The sequence below is a fragment of the Ranitomeya imitator genome, chromosome 3, assembly GCF_032444005.1.
Source record: "Ranitomeya imitator isolate aRanImi1 chromosome 3, aRanImi1.pri, whole genome shotgun sequence".
Taxonomy (NCBI): Eukaryota; Metazoa; Chordata; class Amphibia; order Anura; family Dendrobatidae; genus Ranitomeya; species Ranitomeya imitator.
Genome location: NC_091284.1, coordinates 89,377,188 through 89,396,132, shown reverse-complemented (window position 1 = coordinate 89,396,132; position 18,945 = coordinate 89,377,188). Strand labels below are relative to the sequence as shown.

General features: G+C 45.2%; 1 protein-coding gene across 3 annotated transcripts in view; it reads left to right on the top strand.

Moving 5' to 3' along the window:
• The window catches only part of LOC138672762 (transient receptor potential cation channel subfamily V member 1-like), a 153,319-nt gene that overhangs the window by 32,433 nt on the left and 101,941 nt on the right, over positions 1 to 18,945 (top strand). For all 3 annotated transcript variants that reach the window (XM_069761098.1, XM_069761097.1, XM_069761096.1), the window contains one exon: positions 8,781 to 8,923. In XM_069761098.1, the coding sequence (XP_069617199.1) occupies positions 8,781 to 8,923 (143 nt within the window). The remainder of the gene's footprint in view (positions 1 to 8,780; positions 8,924 to 18,945) is intronic.

Genomic DNA, 18,945 nt, shown 5'->3' with positions numbered 1-18,945 from the left:
ACAAAGAAGCAGGGCGTTTCAGGTGTGCATTAAAGTACATCCACAGGTGTGTCTCTGATTAACTCAGATGTTGCAAAAAAAAAACTTCCAAGCACATGACACCATCATATGGACAGCCCAGAATTGTTTAAATGCATAGTAATCTTAGTGTATGTAAACTTTGGAATTTGCAGTAAGTAATAAAAATGCCTTAAAACATTCTCTCTCTCATTATTCTGGCATTTGGCAAATATTAATAATTATGGCAATCCTAATTGAGCTAAAACGGGAAAGGTTTATTTTGATTTCATGTCAGATATTGAAAAAAACATGCATATGTGTCTTTTTATATAGTGATGGAAACTTCTGGTATCAACTGTAAATAAACAGTAATAGTGCATGAGAAAAATATACGGTACAAAGTTAACATTATTTTGATGAAAAAATGCAAAATCGATCCCACCACTTCAGAGTGACCCTAATCAGGACGGTCCTAAGCTTTAATATTAAAACCTTAAGGTACCGTCACATTAAGCGACGCTGCATCGTCGCTGTTTCGTCGCTGTGTGGTCGCTGGAGAGCTGTCACCAACGATGCCGAAGTCCACCGGTAACCAGGGTAAACATCGGGTTACTAAGCGCAGGGCCGCGCTTAGTAACCCGATGTTTACCCTGGTTACCATTGTAAATGTAAAAAAACAAACACTACATACTTACATTCCGGTGTCTGTCCCCTGGCCTCAGCTTCCCTGCACAGTCTCAGCGCCGGCCGGCCGTAAAGCAGAACGGTGACGTCACCGCTGTGCTTTACGGCCGGCTGGCGCTCACAGTCAGTGCGGGAAGCTGACGGCGAGGGGACAGACACCGGAATGTAAGTATGTAGTGTTTTTTTTTTTTTTACATTTACAATGGTAACCAGGGTAAACATCGGGTTACTAAGCGCGGCCCTGCGCTTAGTAACTCGATGTTTACCCTGGTTACCAGTGAAGACATCGCTGATTCGGCGTCACACACGCCGATTCAGCAATGTCTGCGGGAGATCCAGCGACGAAATAAAGTTCTGGCCTTTCTGCTCCGACCAACGATGTCACAGCAGGATCCTGATCGCTGCTGCGTGTCAAACACAACGATATCGCTATCCAGGACGCTGCAACGTCACGGATCGCTAGCGATATCGTTGTTAAGTCACTCAGTGTGAATGTACCTTTACTGTTTGTTAAGTGACATGCATGTCTGACAATGAAGCAATGAAGGAAGGTAGAAGCACGAAAGAGGTTGTCTTATCTTTGTAAATTGTAAAAATTGCAAAGTATTTATAAAAATTAGAAATTTTACCACTTGATTGAATGATTTCTAATTTCATAGTTTACTGTTTATTGCCTGTTTATCAGAGGTAGACGGTTTTCTAGGCAAGGAGCATATAGCAAGCTATTTGCTATACAACTTGCAACTTACCCAAAAATAAAAAAATATAGCATTATTTTGTACAGTCCGGATATTTATTTTTTGCTATCTACTATATAAAGCTGAATGTGTGTGTGTGTGTATGTGTGTGTGTATGTCCGGGATTGGCATCTGCACCGTCGCAGCTACAGCCACAAAATTTTGCACAGTCACACGTCTGGACCCCGAGAGCGTCATAGGCTATGTTGTGAGGCGAAATTTTAACCCCGCACGTTCCAATTCACCAAACAATTTTGCCCCTATCTACATAATGGGGAAAAAAGTGAAAGGAAAAGTGTTGGAAGCGTCGGAGCTACAGCCACAAAATTTTGCACAGTCACACGTCTGGACCCCGAGAGCGTCATAGGCTACGTTGTGAGGTGAAATATTAACCCCGCGCTTTCCAATTCACCAAACAATTTTGCCCCTATCTACATAATGGGGAAAAAAGTGAAAGGAAAAGTGTTGGAGGCGTCGCAGCTACAGAAACAAAATTTTGCACAGTCACACGTCTGGACCCCGAGAGCGTCATAGGCTATGTTGTGAGGCGAAATTTTAACCCCGCGCGTTCCAATTCACCAAACAATTTTGCCCCTATCTACATAATGGGGAAAAAAGTGAAAGGAAAAGTGTTGGAAGCGTCGCAGCTACAGCCACAAAATTTTGCACAGTCACACGTCTGGACCCCGAGAGCGTCATAGGCTATGTTGTGAGGTGAAATATTAACCCCGCGCTTTCCAATTCACCAAACAATGTTGCCCCTATCTACATAATGGGGAAAAAAGTGAAAGGAAAAGTGTTGGAGGCGTCGCAGCTACAGAAACAAAATTTTGCACAGTCACACGTCTGGACCCTGAGAGCATCATAGGCTACGTTGTGAGGTGAAATTTTAACCCCACGCGTTCCAATTCACCAAACAATTTTGCCCCTATCTACATAATGGGGAAAAAGTAAAAGGAAAAGTGTTGGAGGCGTCGCAGCTACAGCCACAAAATTTTGCACAGTCACACGTCTGGACCCCGAGAGCGTCATAGGCTATATTGTGAGGCGAAATTTTAACCCCGCGCGTTCCAATTCACCAAACAATTTTGCCCCTATCTACATAATGGGGAAAAAAGTGAAAGGAAAAGTGTTGGAGGCGTCGCAGCTACAGAAACAAAATTTTGCACAGTCACACGTCTGGACCCTGAGAGCGTCATAGGCTACGTTGTGAGGTGAAATTTTAACCCCGCGCGTTCCAATTCACCAAACAATTTTGCCCCTATCTACATAATGGGGAAAAAAGTAAAAGGAAAAGTGTTGGAGGCGTCGCAGCTACAGCCACAAAATTTTGCACAGTCACACGTCTGGACCCCGAGAGCGTCATAGGCTACGTTGTGAGGTGAAATATTAACCCCGCGCTTTCCAATTCACCAAACAATTTTGCCCCTATCTACATAATGGGGAAAAAGTGAAAGGAAAAGTGTTGGAAGCGTCGCAGCTACAGCAACAAAATTTTGCACAGTCACACGTCTGGACCCCGAGAGCGTCATAGGCTATGTTGTGAGGTGAAATATTAACCCCGCGCTTTCCAATTCACCAAACAATTTTGCCCCTATCTACATAATGGGGAAAAAAGTGAAAGGAAAAGTGTTGGAGGCGTCGCAGCTACAGAAACAAAATTTTGCACAGTCACACGTCTGGACCCTGAGAGCGTCATAGGCTTCGTTGTGAGGTGAAATTTTAACCCCGCGCATTCCAATTCACCAAACAATTTTGCCCCTATCTACATAATGGGGAAAAAAGTGAAAGGAAAAGTGTTGGAGGCGTCGCAGCTACAGAAACAAAATTTTGCACAGTCACACGTCTGGACCCCGAGAGCGTCATAGGCTATATTGTGAGGCGAAATTTTAACCCCGCGCGTTCCAATTCACCAAACAATTTTGCCCCTATCTACATAATGGGGAAAAAAGTGAAAGGAAAAGTGTTGGAAGCGTCGCAGCTACAGCAACAAAATTTTGCACAGTCACACGTCTGGACCACGAGAGCGTCATAGGCTATGTTGTGAGGTGAAATATTAACCCCGCGCTTTCCAATTCACCAAACAATTTTGCCCCTATCTACATAATGGGGAAAAAAGTGAAAGAAAAAGTGTTGGAGGCATCGCAGCTACAGAAACAAAATTTTGCACAGTCACACGTCGGGACCCCGAGAGCGTCATAGGCTACGTTGTGAGGTGAAATTTTAACCCCGCGCTTTCCAATTCACCAAACAATTTTGCCCCTATCTACATAATGGGAAAAAATGAAAGGAAAAGTGTAGGAGGCAAATTGACAGCTGCCAGATGTGAACAAGGGGGACTTAAAGAATGAGAGCGATGGCGCCAAAGAGTATATACCGTACAGTTGCTAAGGTGGGGCCTCGACATGGGATACTCACCACACACGGGGATATGAACACACACAAAATGCGCCACACACTACCACGTGCTTGAACACATATTACCCTCAGCACACATTTTACCACAAATACACCAACCTCGCCACATAAAAATCAAAACACAAAAGTCGCCACTCAAAACTCGCCACGCGCAGAACTCGCCACATGCAAAAACTAGGCTCTTGCAAAACTCGCCACAAGTGCAAAATTCTCCTCATGAAAAACTCGCCACACGCAAAACTTGCACACGCGGAAAAATTGCCACATGCACAAAAGTTGCAACACATGCAAAAGTTGCCTCACACAAAACTTGCACATACTCAAAAGGCACCACACATAATACTCGCAACGCGCAAAACTCGCCATGCGCAAAACTTGCTGCACACAACTTGCTACACTAACCTGTCACATGCAACTCGACACACACAAAAAGTTGCTACACGCATGTGGCCACACAAAACTCATCTCACAAAAGTCGCTACATGCATGTCGCCACACGCAACTCAACACACACAACTTGACAAACGAAACTCGCCCTAAAACACACACAAGTCTGGTATTATCCTTCAAAAATAAAAATCTGATTAATAAGCAGACAAACTACAACAATTGCACCATATAGGAAATACGGCAGCTGTCAGTCACATGACCTGTCTATTATGTGTATGTGTGAGCTAATATATACTGCCAGGGGGAGGGCTTCCTGTTGGCTGGGGATTTATCAGGCTGCCAATTTAGCTTACAAATACTGAGGTAAAAATACTGAGCAAATAACGTGTGAATGAGGTCTAATACAGGAGGAGATGACACACAGGTATATACTATATACAGGGGAGATGACACACAGATATATACTATATACAGGAGAGATGACACACAGGTATATACTATATAGAGGAGGAGATGACATATAGGTACATATATATACAGGAGGAGATGACATACAGGTATATACTATATACAGGAGGAGATGACATACAGGTATATGCTATATATAGAAGATGACATGCAGGTATATACTATATGCAGGAGGAGATGACACTCAGATATATACTATATACAGGGGAGATGACACACAGGTATATACTATATACAGGAGGAGATGACATACAGGTATATGCTATATATAGAAGATGACATGCAGGTATATACTATATGCAGGAGGAGATGACATACAGGTATATACTATATATAGAAGGAGATGACATTCAGGTATGTACTATATATAGGGGAGATGACACACAGCAGGTATATACTATATACAGGGGAGATGACATACAGGTATATACTATATACAGGAGATGACATACAGATGTATACTATATATAAGGGAGATGACAAAAATGTATATACTGAGGTGATGAGGTGAAAATGAGAGGTGTGAGGTGAAAATGAAAAGGTGTGAGTGCAAAATGAGAGGAGTGAGGAAAAATAGTGGAGTGATCAGAAAATGACAGATGTGAGGTTGAAATGACAAGTGTTAGGGGGGAATGAGAGGAGTGAGGGAGAAAATGAGAGGTGTGAGGGAGAAAATGAGAGATGTGAGGGGGAAAATGAAAGATGTGATTGGGAAAATGAGAGGCGTGATGGGAAAATAAGAGAAGTGAGGTGCTATAACTAACCACAGATATTTACTATGCCCAGGCAACGCCGGGCTCTTCAGCTAGTCTAATATATAAAGCTGAATGTGTGTGTGTGTGTATGTATGTATGTCCGGGATTGGCATCTGCACCGTCGCAGCTACAGCCACAAAATTTTGCACAGTCACACGTCTGGACCCCGAGAGCGTCATAGGCTATGTTGTGAGGCGAAATTTTTACCCCGCACGTTCCAATTCACCAAACAATTTTGCCCCTATCTACATAATGGGGAAAAAAGTGAAAGGAAAAGTGTTGGAGGCGTCGCAGCTACAGCCACAAAATTTTGCACAGTCACACGTCTGGACCCTGAGAGCGTCATAGGCTATGTTGTGAGGTGAAATTTTAACCCCGTGCTTTCCAATTCACCAAACAATTTTGCCCCTATCTACATAATGGGGAAAAAGTGAAAGGAAAAGTGTTGGATGCGTCGCAGCTACAGCCACAAAATTTTGCACAGTCACACGTCTGGACCCCGAGAGCATCATAGGCTATGTTGTGAGGTGAAATTTTAACCCCGCGCTTTCCAATTCACCAAACAATTTTGCCCCTATCTACCTAATGGGAAAAAATGAAAGGAAAAGTGTAGGAGGCAAATTGACAGCTGCCCGATGTGAACAAGGGGGACTTAAAGAATGAGAGCGATGGCGCCAAAGAGTATATACCGTACAGTTGCTAAGGTGGGGCCCCGACATGGGATACTCACCACACACGGGGATATGAACACACACACAAAATGCGCCACACACTACCACGTGCTTGAACACATATTACCCTCAGCACACATTTCACCACAAATACACCAACCTCGCCACATAAAAGTCGAAACACAAAAGTCGCCACTCAAAACTCGCCACGCGCAGAACTCGCCACATGCAAAAACTAGGCTCTTGCAAAACTCGCCACAAGTGCAAAACTCACCTCATGGAAAACTCGCCACCCGCAAAACTTGCACACGCGGAAAAATTGCCACATGCACAAAAGTTGCAACACATGCAAAAGTTGCCTCACACAAAACTTGCACATACTCAAAAGGCACCACACATAAAACTCGCCACGCGCAAAACTCGCCATGCGCAAAACTTGCTGCACACAACTTGCTACACTAACCTGTCACATGCAACTCAACACACAAAAAGTTGCTACACGCATGTTGCCACACAAAACTCATCTCACAAAAGTCGCTACATGCATGTCGCCACACGCAACTCAACACACACAACTTGACAAACGAAACTCGCCCTAAAACACACACAAGTCTGGTATTATCCTTCAAAAATAAAAATCTGATTAATAAGCAGACAAACTACAACAAATGTACCATATAGGAAATACGGCAGCTGTCAGTCGCATGACCTGTCTATTATGTGTATGTGTGAGCTAATATATACTGCCAGGGGGAGGGCTTCCTGTTGGCTGGGGATTTATCAGGCTGCCAATTTAGCTTACAAATACTGAGGTAAAAATACTGAGCAAATAACGTGTGAACGAGGTCTAATACAGGAGGAGATGACACACAGGTATATACCATATACAGGGGAGATGACACACAGATATATACTATATACAGGAGAGATGACACACAGGTATATACTATATAGAGGAGGAGATGACATACAGGTACATATATACAGGAGGAGATGACATACAGGTATATACTATATACAGGAGGAGATGACACACAGGTATATACTATATACAGGAGCAGATGACCTACAGGTATATACTATATACAGGGGAGATGACACACAGGTATATGCTATATATAGAAGATGACATGCAGGTATATACTATATACAGGAGGAGATGACACACAGATATATACTATATACAGGGGAGATGACACACAGGTATATACTATATACAGGAGGAGATGACATACAGGTATATACTATATATAGAAGGAGATGACATTCAGGTATATACTATATATAGGGGAGATGACACACTGCAGGTATATACTATATACAGGGGAGATGACATACAGGTATATACTATATACAGGAGATGGCATACAGATGTATACTATATATAAGGGAGATGACAAACATGTATATACTGAGGTGATGAGGTGAAAATGAGAGGTGTGAGGTGAAAATGAAAAGGTGTGAGTGCAAAATGAGAGGAGTGAGGAAAAATAGTGGAGTGATCAGAAAATGACAGATGTGAGGTTGAAATGACAAGTGTTAGGGGGGAATGAGAGGTGTGAGGGTGAAAATGAGAGATGTGAGGGGGAAAATGAAAGATGTGATTGGGAAAATGAGAGGCGTGATGGGAAAATAAGAGAAGTGAGGTGCTATAACCACAGATATTTACTATGCCCAGGCAACGCCGGGCTCTTCAGCTAGTTTGTAATATATTCCATGTTTGGTAGATACAAGTTTTTAGAATCTATTCTTGGGGTTGTTTTAGTGTTACTAGTGCAAACATTGAGATGAATCATCCTTATCTAAAGTTTGTTGCAAAACACGATTTATTCTGTTCCGAACATTTCAAGGTTCTTCCTTTATTTCTGCTGAAGAACTAGGAACCCAAATGATTACATTTGTGTAGTCTTTAATGGTGAAAGTAATGAAATGACTGCAGGTTCACCTGTCTTTTATGACAAACTATGTATGAATGAATGAAACTATGTAGATATTCTCCATTAAACATATCCTACCATTTTGTGTCTACAACATTTATACCTCTTTATGTGTCTTCATAGTGATAAACTAGAGTCAAAGCCTTTATAGCTTCCAGTCATATTTACTTATATCTTGTCACTCCTTTTTGCTAATCTACATTTGTTAGTATGACAGACTAAGAGTGAATTGGAAAACTGGCCAATTACCTAGGGTCCTCATGTTCTGCAATGTCCTCACAGACTAGAATACTTTGAATAACTTGATAGTTGAGTATTGCCATAGACCACTAGAGACTTTGAAACATTATACAGGCTGTTGTTTGGATCTTTTTTGCCCAGGCCTCCATTTAAAAAAAAAAAACAGTCCCTTTTGGAAGGTTTATCAAGTATGTAGGGATAAATGGAAGACTGCACGATCAGGCTTTCTGTCTCCATGAAGATCGAGCTATCTAGAATAATATATAAACATAAGTGATACATTGGCTGCCATGTTGCACATACCTGCTAAAGTGAACGCCTCTGTAATTCAACAATGGGAAGGGAGAGAATTTATTTCTTTAGCAAATTTTAACATATCAGTCCTACAGTTCATATATCAGTTACAAAAACTCTTGTCCTACTCAGTCAAACCTCTGTATAACCCAAGTATTTAGGTAAATAATACTTTTATGTTGACAGAGCTCCTAACACTGATCCTAAAGATGCCTACACAAGAGACAGAATATTTGATGCAGTGACTAATGAAGATACTGAAGACCTGGCTGGACTGGAAAGATACCTGCAAACAAGCATGAAGAAGTTAACTAATGCTGAATTCAAAGGTAATGAAAGATGTTGTTAGCATCTTAAGGTACCTTCACACTAAACAACGCTGCAGCGATCCAGACAACGATCCGGATCGCTGCAGCGTCGCTTTTTGGTCGCTGGAGAGCTGTCACACAGACAGCTCTCCAGCGACCAACAATGCCGGTAACCACGGTAAACATCGGGTTACTTAGCGCAGGGCCGCGCTTAGTAACCCGATGTTTACCCTCGTTACCATCCTAAAAGTAAAAAAAACAAACGCTTCATACTTACCTTCCGCTGTCTGTCCTCCGGCGCTGTGCTTCTCTGTACTGGCTGTGAGCACAGCGGCCGGAAAGCAGAGCGGTGACGTCACCGCTCTGCTTTCCGGCCGCTGTGCTCACAGTGAGTGCAGGAAAGCACAGCGCCAGGGACAGACAGCGGAATGTAAGTATGAAGCGTTTGTTTTTTTTACTTTTAGGATGGTAACCAGGGTAAACATCGGGTTACTAAGCGCAGCCCTGCGCTTAGTAACCCGATGTTTACCCTGGTTACCAGCGAAGACATCGCTGAATCGGTGTCACACACGCCAATTCAGCGATGTCAGCGGGAGAGCCAGCGACCAAAGAAAGTTCTGGCCTTCTAGCCCCGACCAACGACATCACAGCAGGATTCTGATCGCTGCTGCGTGTCAAACTGAACGATATCGCTAGCGAGGACGCTGCAACGTCACGGATCGCTAGCGATATCGTTTAGCGTGAAGGTACCTTTACTCATTTGTACACAGTGATGTAGGGCAGAATGATCTAATACTCAGACTTCATGCTATCTGACATCATCAAATTGCTGTTTGGATTTTACATAGCAAATACCTTTACCCAAGACTCTCCTATGGTTAAAGTGGTTGTCCCAATACTGCAAGTTGGGACCCTGTTAGAATGGAGAGATCCTGTTGACAATGAATGGAGTAGTGACGTGCAAAAAGGACAACTTTGGGGGTACCGTGGATAGATGATGACTAATCTGGAGCAAAGCGATTCTAAACAAATCAAATTAATTCTGAATATAACAAAGTTTGTGGTTTTTGAAAAATCTGAATTTTTTACTATTCGATTTGAATGAATCCAGCAAATTGGTGGCCAGCAAGTTGTCATTTTTCTGGATTCATATTGGCCAGAAAGTGGTTGAAATAATAAAATATCATACTCATTTCTCGCCTCATCTGTCCCTGCTGTTGCAGCTCGACTAATTGGTCCTAGATTCGTAAGACACCAGCTCCCACTCTCATCTCTATGCACTCTTTGCCATTGCTTCTTGTGCCAGCTAGGCTTTGGAGCAAGTTCTGACATCATGACATGCACCACGTGGTCAAGTGGGGTTACACACGGCACTATGTCATAACGTGTGATGAGGCCTGGCCAGCACGTGATGTGAAGGAGAAGAGTGAAGAGGAGGTGAGAGAAAGTACAGGTGCTTCTTACAAAAATTAGAATATCACCAAAAAGTTAATTTCTTTTGGTTCTTCATTCCAAAAAGTAAAACCCATATATTATATGGAGTCATTACAAACAGAGTGATCTATTTCAAGTGTTTATTTCTGTTAATGTTGATGATTATGACTTGCAGCCAATGAAAACCCAAGCAGTGAAGGCAGATTCAACTTGCATTGAATAGATTAAATGAAAATCAGAATCAAATTTACAGGCCGAAATCGAGTGGATCTACTGAATTCACATTTTTCCAACTTCGCTCATGTCTTGTGATAACTTGTCAAGTTGAGACAAGTCCTCTAATTACATTTGGGGTAGTTTGATTAAAAAAAACCCAAATCAATCTAAATAAAAGGTTCCTTATTGTAATTTTGAGCCATTGTTTATTGTATAGTCTAGAGCTGAAATCACCCAGAGTTCCTTGCAGTACGCATGTCTGAGTTTGCTCCGGTTATTTGCAACCCAGCTGAGCTGTTGGGATGTGCAGGATGACTCGATGGAAAAGATCAGCTGGAACATTAAAAAAAAAATACGGTATATAGTTTTTGTAAACTTTTCCAGCAAGTAAAATAATTGGTATTTGTTATGATATTACCAAGTATAAGCAAAAAAAAATGTTATTTCAAAGTCCATAATTGAATAAGTTTTGCTTGTTACAACATTTCAAATAGCTAAGTGGGATGACTCTGGACTTTCACCTAAAATTTGTGGTGTTATTAAATTGCTTAGTTTATTATGTAATTCAGTTTTCACTCTGGATTGATTTCTAACACTTAAAGGATTATTTCAGGGCTTTTATCTGCGCTTTATAACGAGGCTTCCTGAGAAGGCACTTTGTCTGAGCCGAGCCCAGTCATATGAGGATGCATCAGCTGATGCTCTCTAGTCTTTGGCAGATGATCATACTGTGTCTTATCCATACAGAAGTCTTCAGATAAAGATTACAGACAGTACAACGACTAATAATACCGCTTGTGTTTTAGATTTGGACATTATTAAAGGGGTCCCCTGATATAAACAAGTTTGGGCCAAACTCCCCGGTATGAGTCAATAGATAATGGCTCCAAAATCTAGATCCCATCAATGAACTGAGCCAGCGTGCACACACAATAGAATGCATCTGTGCAAAAACAGTATATGGACCCCTTGCTCCTGTTATCATCATCACAGAACACCTCCATAAGTCTGTATAACATTGCATCAGTAATTATTACATGCAGGCTAACAAATAGCTGGAAGCTGCTGCTGACTCTTAAGATGTAAATCACATAGTTAAACAACGCCAGAGAAAATAGAGTAACTTAATCAATTCACATAAATCCTGTTCAAAATGTGAATAGATGCAGGAATGTTCAATAGAACCAAGCCCTTTCCACTTCCTGCCACCTTCAACTCAAAAATATTTCACGGATCCGTACATTCCTAAACCAAGAATCTGCAAAAACCCTAGTCCATGCCCTCATCATCTCCCACCTCGACTACTGTAACCTCCTGCTCTGTGGCCTCCCCTCAAACACTCTCGCACCCCTCCAATCTATTCTATACTCTGCTGCCCGACTAAGGCTACTTTCACACTAGCGTCGACCTGTCACAGCACAACGGGGGCAGCGGATGCATTATTACAACGCATCCACTGCCCCATTGTGAGATGCGGGGAGGAGGGGGCGGATTTCCGGCTGCGCATGCGCGGTCGGAAATGGCGGACACAACGCACCAAAAAACGTTACAAGCAACGTTTTTTGGTGCCGACGGTCCACCACAACACGACGCAACCGTCACATGACGGTTGCGATGTGTGGCAATGCGTCACAATGTGTCGCTAATACAAGCCTATGGAGAAAAACGCATCCTGCAAACAACTTTGCAGGATGTGTTTTTTCTGCAAACCGACGCATTGCGACATGCGTCATACAACACTAGTATGAAAGTAGCCTAATCCACCTGTCCCCCCGCTATTCCCCGGCCTCTCTCCTCTGTCAATCACTTCACTGGCTCCCCATTACCCAGAGACTCCAGTACAAAAGCGTAACCATGACATACAAAGCCAGCCACAACCTGTCTCCTCCATACATCTGTGACCTCGTCTCCCGGTACTTTCCTGCACGCAACCTCCGATCCTCACAAGATCTCCTTCTCTACTCCCCTCTTATCTCCTCTTCCCACAATCGCATACAAGATTTCTCTCCCGCATCACCCCTACTCTGGAACTCTCTACCACAACACATCAGACTCTCGCCTACCATCAAAACCTTCAAAAAGAACCTGAAGACCCACCTCTTCCGACAAGCCTACAACCTGCAGTAACCACCAATCGACCAAACCGCTGCATGACCAGCTCTATCCTCACCTACTGTATCCTCACCCATCCCTTGTAGATTTTGAGCCCTCACGGGCAGGGTCCTCTCTCCTCCTGTACCAGTTGTGACTTGTATTGTTCAAGATTATTGTACTTGTTTTTATTATTTATACCCCTCCTCACATGTAAAGCGCCATGGAATAAATGGCGCTATAATAATAAATAATAATAATAATAGAAAACATTTTAATTAATGCACAAAGATAATAATAATATCTTAGGCAGGACTTAGTATCACAGGGGGCAATCTCCTGGGAGCATATCAAAAATGGGAGCTTCATAGAGCTAGCAGATGGTTGTAACTAGAAGGATTTTTTTCCAATTGTCTGTATTTAGAGAGGAAGGGAGTAGTGAAGACACAGGGTATTTAAAATCCAATGAGCTAAGCACAACCCAGACAACCCAGAGATGGTCCCCATATCTATATCACACTTTACTATGCCACCACTCGCCATTTTACCAGGCCAGCGAATCGCCTGCACTGGGCAACACACATGCACACCCAGCTTTCCCAAGCTCCTGACTAGAGATGAGTGGACCTCTGGATCTTCAGATTCAGCCGAACTGTTAAAAAAAGTCCGGATTGGGGTACCAGAAAATTTTACCTCCGGTCACTGGCGTTGGCTGATGGGACTACTGCTCCTATCAGCCGACTCCTGCTGCCGCTAATAATAGTGAGACCAGGCAGCATACTTGGAAGTATTCATCAGCCGGCGCTGTAAATAAATAATAATAAAAAAAAGGCTAGAGTTCCCTTGTATTTTTGATATACCCTCCCGATGACATAGCCTAAGTACCAGATTTACGGTGAACCCTGCATTTCTTAAAGCCTCCAGAACTTCCTGTACCTTTGGCAGATGACTAGCCCAGTCAGGGTTGAAGACCACAATGTCATCAAGGTATGCTGCAGCATACTTTTTATGCAGAGCTAGGATCTGATCCATAGCTCTCTGGAAGGTTACTGGGGGCCCCGCAATCCGAAGAGCATTCTGATATATTGAAAACACCCATTAGGTGTTAAGAAGGCTGTCTTCTCCTTGACACAATGGGACATGGCGATCTGCAAAGGGCTTCTCCCCTTTTGATCTGCAAGTAGCCCTTTGTCAGGTTGGGAGTTGCAATGTATCTCGTTTGTCCAAGTCTCTATATGAGTTTATCCACATGAGGCATCCCCCATGGATACAGAGGACGTGCACATGTCTCGCTGGGATCAACTTGTGGGGAAGTGTGGCCCTTATCATGGTCAACAAGCTTCCTGAGCCCAAGAGTCCTGATACTAGTACTCTGTTTATGGTCACGGGACAAGACTGTGGCCTCTCTCTGGTCTGATATCCACACTGCAGGCAGGATAGGCATTGTACAAAGAGCACTGCAGTCCATCTCCTCAGAGCATATAGGACAACAGGTGGCTATGTGTACACGCCCGTGGCATCTCCTGAAGATCAGCTCTTTACCAGCAGCCTTTGGCAACCCCTCAGGACTAGTGTTGAGCATTCCGATACCGCAAGTATCGGGTATCGGCCGATATTTGCGGTATCGGAATTCCGATACTGAATTCCGATACTTCCCGCGTATCGGATACCGGAATCGGAAGTTCCCAGAATTCAAATTGAACGCAGCAGCCAATGAGGAATGAATGAAAGTGTGGGCACATCCTGTTTAGCATGGTGGGCATGTAAGTACTGGCAAGGCTGGGATTGGCTGCTGAAATGATGTCACTCTGCACTATAAAAAAGCGCTGCCGCCATTTTGCGCTCACTCTGCTGTGATTTCAGTTAGGGACAGGACGCTGTGTTCTAACTGAGGGCCAGTTGAGCTTGCTAATTGCTTTATTTTCCTTTCCAAAGGCTAATTTAGCAAAACGCTGTGTGTTCTTCACTGTTCACCTTGCTCTTGCCTTGCAGCGCTGTTTTAACAGCGTTCTGCAAGGTCTCTGTGTGTGTGTGTGTGTGCAGCTCACTCTGTAGTCTGTGTGCAGCCATATACCCGGTTGTATTCAGCTCAGGGGGGGTTCACACTGCCTCACACAGTTGTTCTTTTTTGCTCTTAGTGCAGCCTGCTGCACATTTTTTCTCAAATTTCCTATTAGTGTTTTTCCACTCGTATCCAGCTAAATTGTGGAAAAACACTATATAGGATAACCTAGAGGGGGGTTTTTTGGGCCTTGCAGCGCCGTTTACGGCTGTCTGCACGGTCTCCGTGTGAGCCCAGCTCGCCCTGTAGTCTGTGTGCAGCCATAGGCGGTTGGATTCAGCTCAGGGTTCGTTACTGCCTCATACCTTGAGAAAAATTTTCCTTTTTTTCAAATAGTGCAGCCTGTTTAAAATTTGAAAAAAAAAATTCCTATTAGTGTCTTTCCACTCGTATCCAGCTAAATAGTGGAAAAACACTATATAGGATAACCTAGAGGAGGGTTTTTTGGCCTTGCAGCGCCGTTTACGGCTGTCTGCACGGTCTCCGTGTGAGCCCAGCTCGCCCTGTAGTCTGTGTGCAGCCATAGCCGGTTGGATTCAGCTCAGGGTTCGTTACTGGCTCATACCTTGAGAAAAATTTTCCTTTTTTTGAAATAGTGCAGCCTGTTTAAAATTTGAAAAAAAAAAAAATTCCTATTAGTGTCTTTCCACCAGTCTCCAGCTCAATTGTGGAAAAACACTACATAGGATAGCCTAGAGGGTTTTTTTGGGGCCTTGCAGCGCCGTTTACGGCTGTCTGCACGGTCTCTGTGTGAGCGCAGCTCGCCCTGTAGTCTGTGTGCAGCCATAGCCGGTTGGATTCAGCTCAGGGTGCGTTACTGCCTCATACCTTGAAAAACAATTTCCTTTTTTTCAAATAGTGCAGCCAGTTTAAAATTTGAAAAAAAAAATTCCTATTAGTGTCTTTCCACTTGTATCCAGCTAAATAGTGGAAAAACACTATATAGGATAACCTAGAGGAGGGTTTTTTGGCCTTGCAGCGCCGTTTACGGCTGTCTGCACGGTCTCCGTGTGATTTAAACTAGCTCTGTAGCCCGATCTGCACCAAAAAAAAAGTTAAGTTCACCAAACACAACTTAACACTTGTGTAGGCCACATTTGAAAAATAATAAAGTTTAGTCCACAATTTACAACATTAGTGTTTCTTACACCTGTTAGGAGGAGCATTACAGGAATAAGCACACTAAAGCCTTAGTACTTTTCTGCTTATCTTTATCTGTCAACCAAGATGAAGAGGGCAGGGAGTAAGGCACGTGGGCGTGGGCGCGGAGCAGGGAGAGGAGCAGGGAGAGGACGTGGTGATTCTGTGCCTGCTGCGGGCGCCGGTGACTCGTCGTCACTCAGTTTCAGCAGGGAACAGTCCTTCATGCGCAGCTTTGTCGGAGAGCGCCGTGCACCGCTGCTGCGTGAAGACCAAATTGAAGCCGTTGTCGGGTGGATGGCAGCTAACGCCTCGGCATCGACTTCAGTTAGTGCCACATCCTCTCAGGCACAGAGCACTGGAGAGCAGCCATCTGTCTCTTCACCACCTGCCAAATTGGCCAGGCAGTCAGAGAGCCCAGGACAGGAGCCGTCTCTACTTCTGTTCTCTGAATCTCTTGGCTTGGAAACAGGGGGCCAGCCAAGCAGCATTGGAGAAATGGAAGAAGAGGCAGTGTGCAGTGATGCCCAACACCTTTTTCTCTCTGACTCTGAAGAGGCAGGTGGGCCAGTGCCTCCGGTGACCACAGCGCAGTACGCATCTGATGATGAAACTCAGGTGCCGCTTTCTCGTGCGTACTGTGCTGCTGAGACTACCCAGGAGGAGCAGTTGGTGGCAGAGGGTAGTGGAGATGATGAGGTCCTTGACCCATCGTGGCGTGAGGAACAGGAAGGTGGTGGGAGCAGCTCAGAGGAAGAGCTTCCTCTTACGGGCCAAAGAGGGAGAGGGAGGGGGAAGACTGCGGAGCCTGTAGCCTCCACTTTGGCACCCGTTAGGAGCCTGTCTCTTTCCAAAGCCAAAAAGGGCGCTCCCAAGACTTGCAGTGCCTGGTCCTTTTTTGACACAGTTGCAGATGACATTTGTTTTGTCAAATGCAAGCTGTGTCATCATAAAGTAAAAAGAGGGAAAAATGTCAGCAACCTCAATACCACAAATATGTGGAAACATGTGCGGACCAGGCACGCGGTGGAGTTACAGAAACACACTGAAGATGTAGGCCAACCAACAGCGGCAGCTACCACCTCTTCAGCTCGTGTTGCCTCTTCCTCCAGCTCACGCACAGCTGGTTTGGCTTCCTCCCAGAGACCTTGTGTAATTCCACCCACAGCACCACCTTCCCAGTCATCCTCACACTCCCAGTCTGCTCTACAGCCATCGGTAGTACAGGCATGGGAGAAAAGGCGGGCATTCTCGGCCAACCACCCCCGAGCACAGGCTCTGAATGCAGGCATTGCCAAACTGTTGTCCCTGGAAATGCTCTCGTTCAGGCTGGTGGAGACTGACAGCTTCCGTGACTTGATGGCATTGGCAGTCCCACAGTACAAGGTGCCCAGCCGCTTTTACTTCAGCAGGCAGGCTGTCCCTGCCCTGCACAGGCATGTTGAGGCAAACATAAAACATGCGCTACTGAACGCCGTCAGTAGCAAGGTCCACCTCACCACCGATGCGTGGACCAGTCAGCATGGACAGGGGCGATATGTTTCCCTCACTGCCCATTGGGTTAATGTTGTTGAGCCAGGTACAGATCGTGCGAGTGGCGCAGGACGTGTCCTGCCCACTCCAAGGATTGCAGGAATCCAGTCTGTACGCATCGACTCCTCCTCTTACACCAGTTCCTCTGATTCCTCTCTGCAGGATCCGTCACAGTCCACCCCCACATGGACCCGTGAACGTTTACCTATGACCGACATGAGCACAGCCGTGGCCAAACGTCAGCAGGCCGTCTTGAAACTAGTTTCATTGGGGCATCGAAGCCACACAGCGCAGGAGCTCTGGAATGCCATAAAGCAGGAGAGCGATGTGTGGTTACTGCCAGCGAATCTCCAGCCAGGCATGGTAGTGTGTGACAATGGCCGAAATCTGGTGGCAGCTTTGGCCCTTGGCAACCTCACTCACATCCCATGTCTGGCACATGTGCTCAATTTGGTTGTGCAGAGTTTTCTGAGGGACTATCCGGATCTTGATGCCCTGCTGCACAAGGTCCGCCTAGAGTGTGCTCACTTGCGGCGTTCCAGCTTGGCCAGATCCCGCATTGCTGCTCTGCAGCGCCGATTCCGCCTTCCGGAACACCGCATCATATGTGACCTACCTACCCGGTGGAATTCCACGTTACATATGTTGTAGCGGTTGTGTGAGCAGCAGCAAGCAGTTATGGAGTACCAGCTGCATCAGGCGCAAAGAAGTCGCAGTCAGCGCCGATCAGACTTCACAACCACAGAGTGGGCCACTATGAAGGACGTCTGCCAGGTTTTGCGTCCTTTTGATTATTCCACGCGGATGGCAAGTGCAGATGATGCACTAGTCAGCATGACTGTCCCCCTTATCTGCCTGCTTCAGCAAACTTTGCAAGGGTTAAGGGATGATGTGGTGGAAGAGGTGGAGGATGAGGAGTCACCTTTTCCATCAGCTTCTGGAGAGTCAGCGCCACGTGGTTCCTCACAAAGGGGTACGCAGGGGCCAATTTGTGAGGAGGATGAGGAGGAGTCAATGGAGGAGGAAGAGCTCCGTCCAGAGGAGGGAGCGACACAATTGTCCAGTGGTCAGTGTGTACAGCGAGGGTGGGGTGATGACGAGCGGGCAGAGATCATGTCTCAAGCAGGGGACAGCGTTTCTGGGCCAGTTGGCACTCTGCAGCACATGGTGGATTTCATGCTGCAGTGCCTGAGAAACGACCGCCGCATCGACCACATTCTCAACATGCCTGATTATTGGGTGTTCACCCTCCTCGATCCTCGCTACCGGGACAACGTCCAAAACCTCATCCCTGCGTTGACCCGGGAGCGTAAATTGCGGGAGTACCACGACACACTGGTGAATTCCATCATCTTCTCCTGTCCAACTGAGAGGAGTGCTGCTAGTGCTTTACAAAGCAGCTCAGTGCGTCGAGGCAGTGGGGGAGGCTCTGCCCAAAGAGGGAGCAGAAGCAGTGCCTCTGCCCAAGGCAAGCCCAGTATGGCACAACTCTGGCACACTTTTGTGTGCCCGCCCCAAATGTCTACACCATCACCGGCGGCTCCAGTCAGCAGGAGGCAACGGTTCC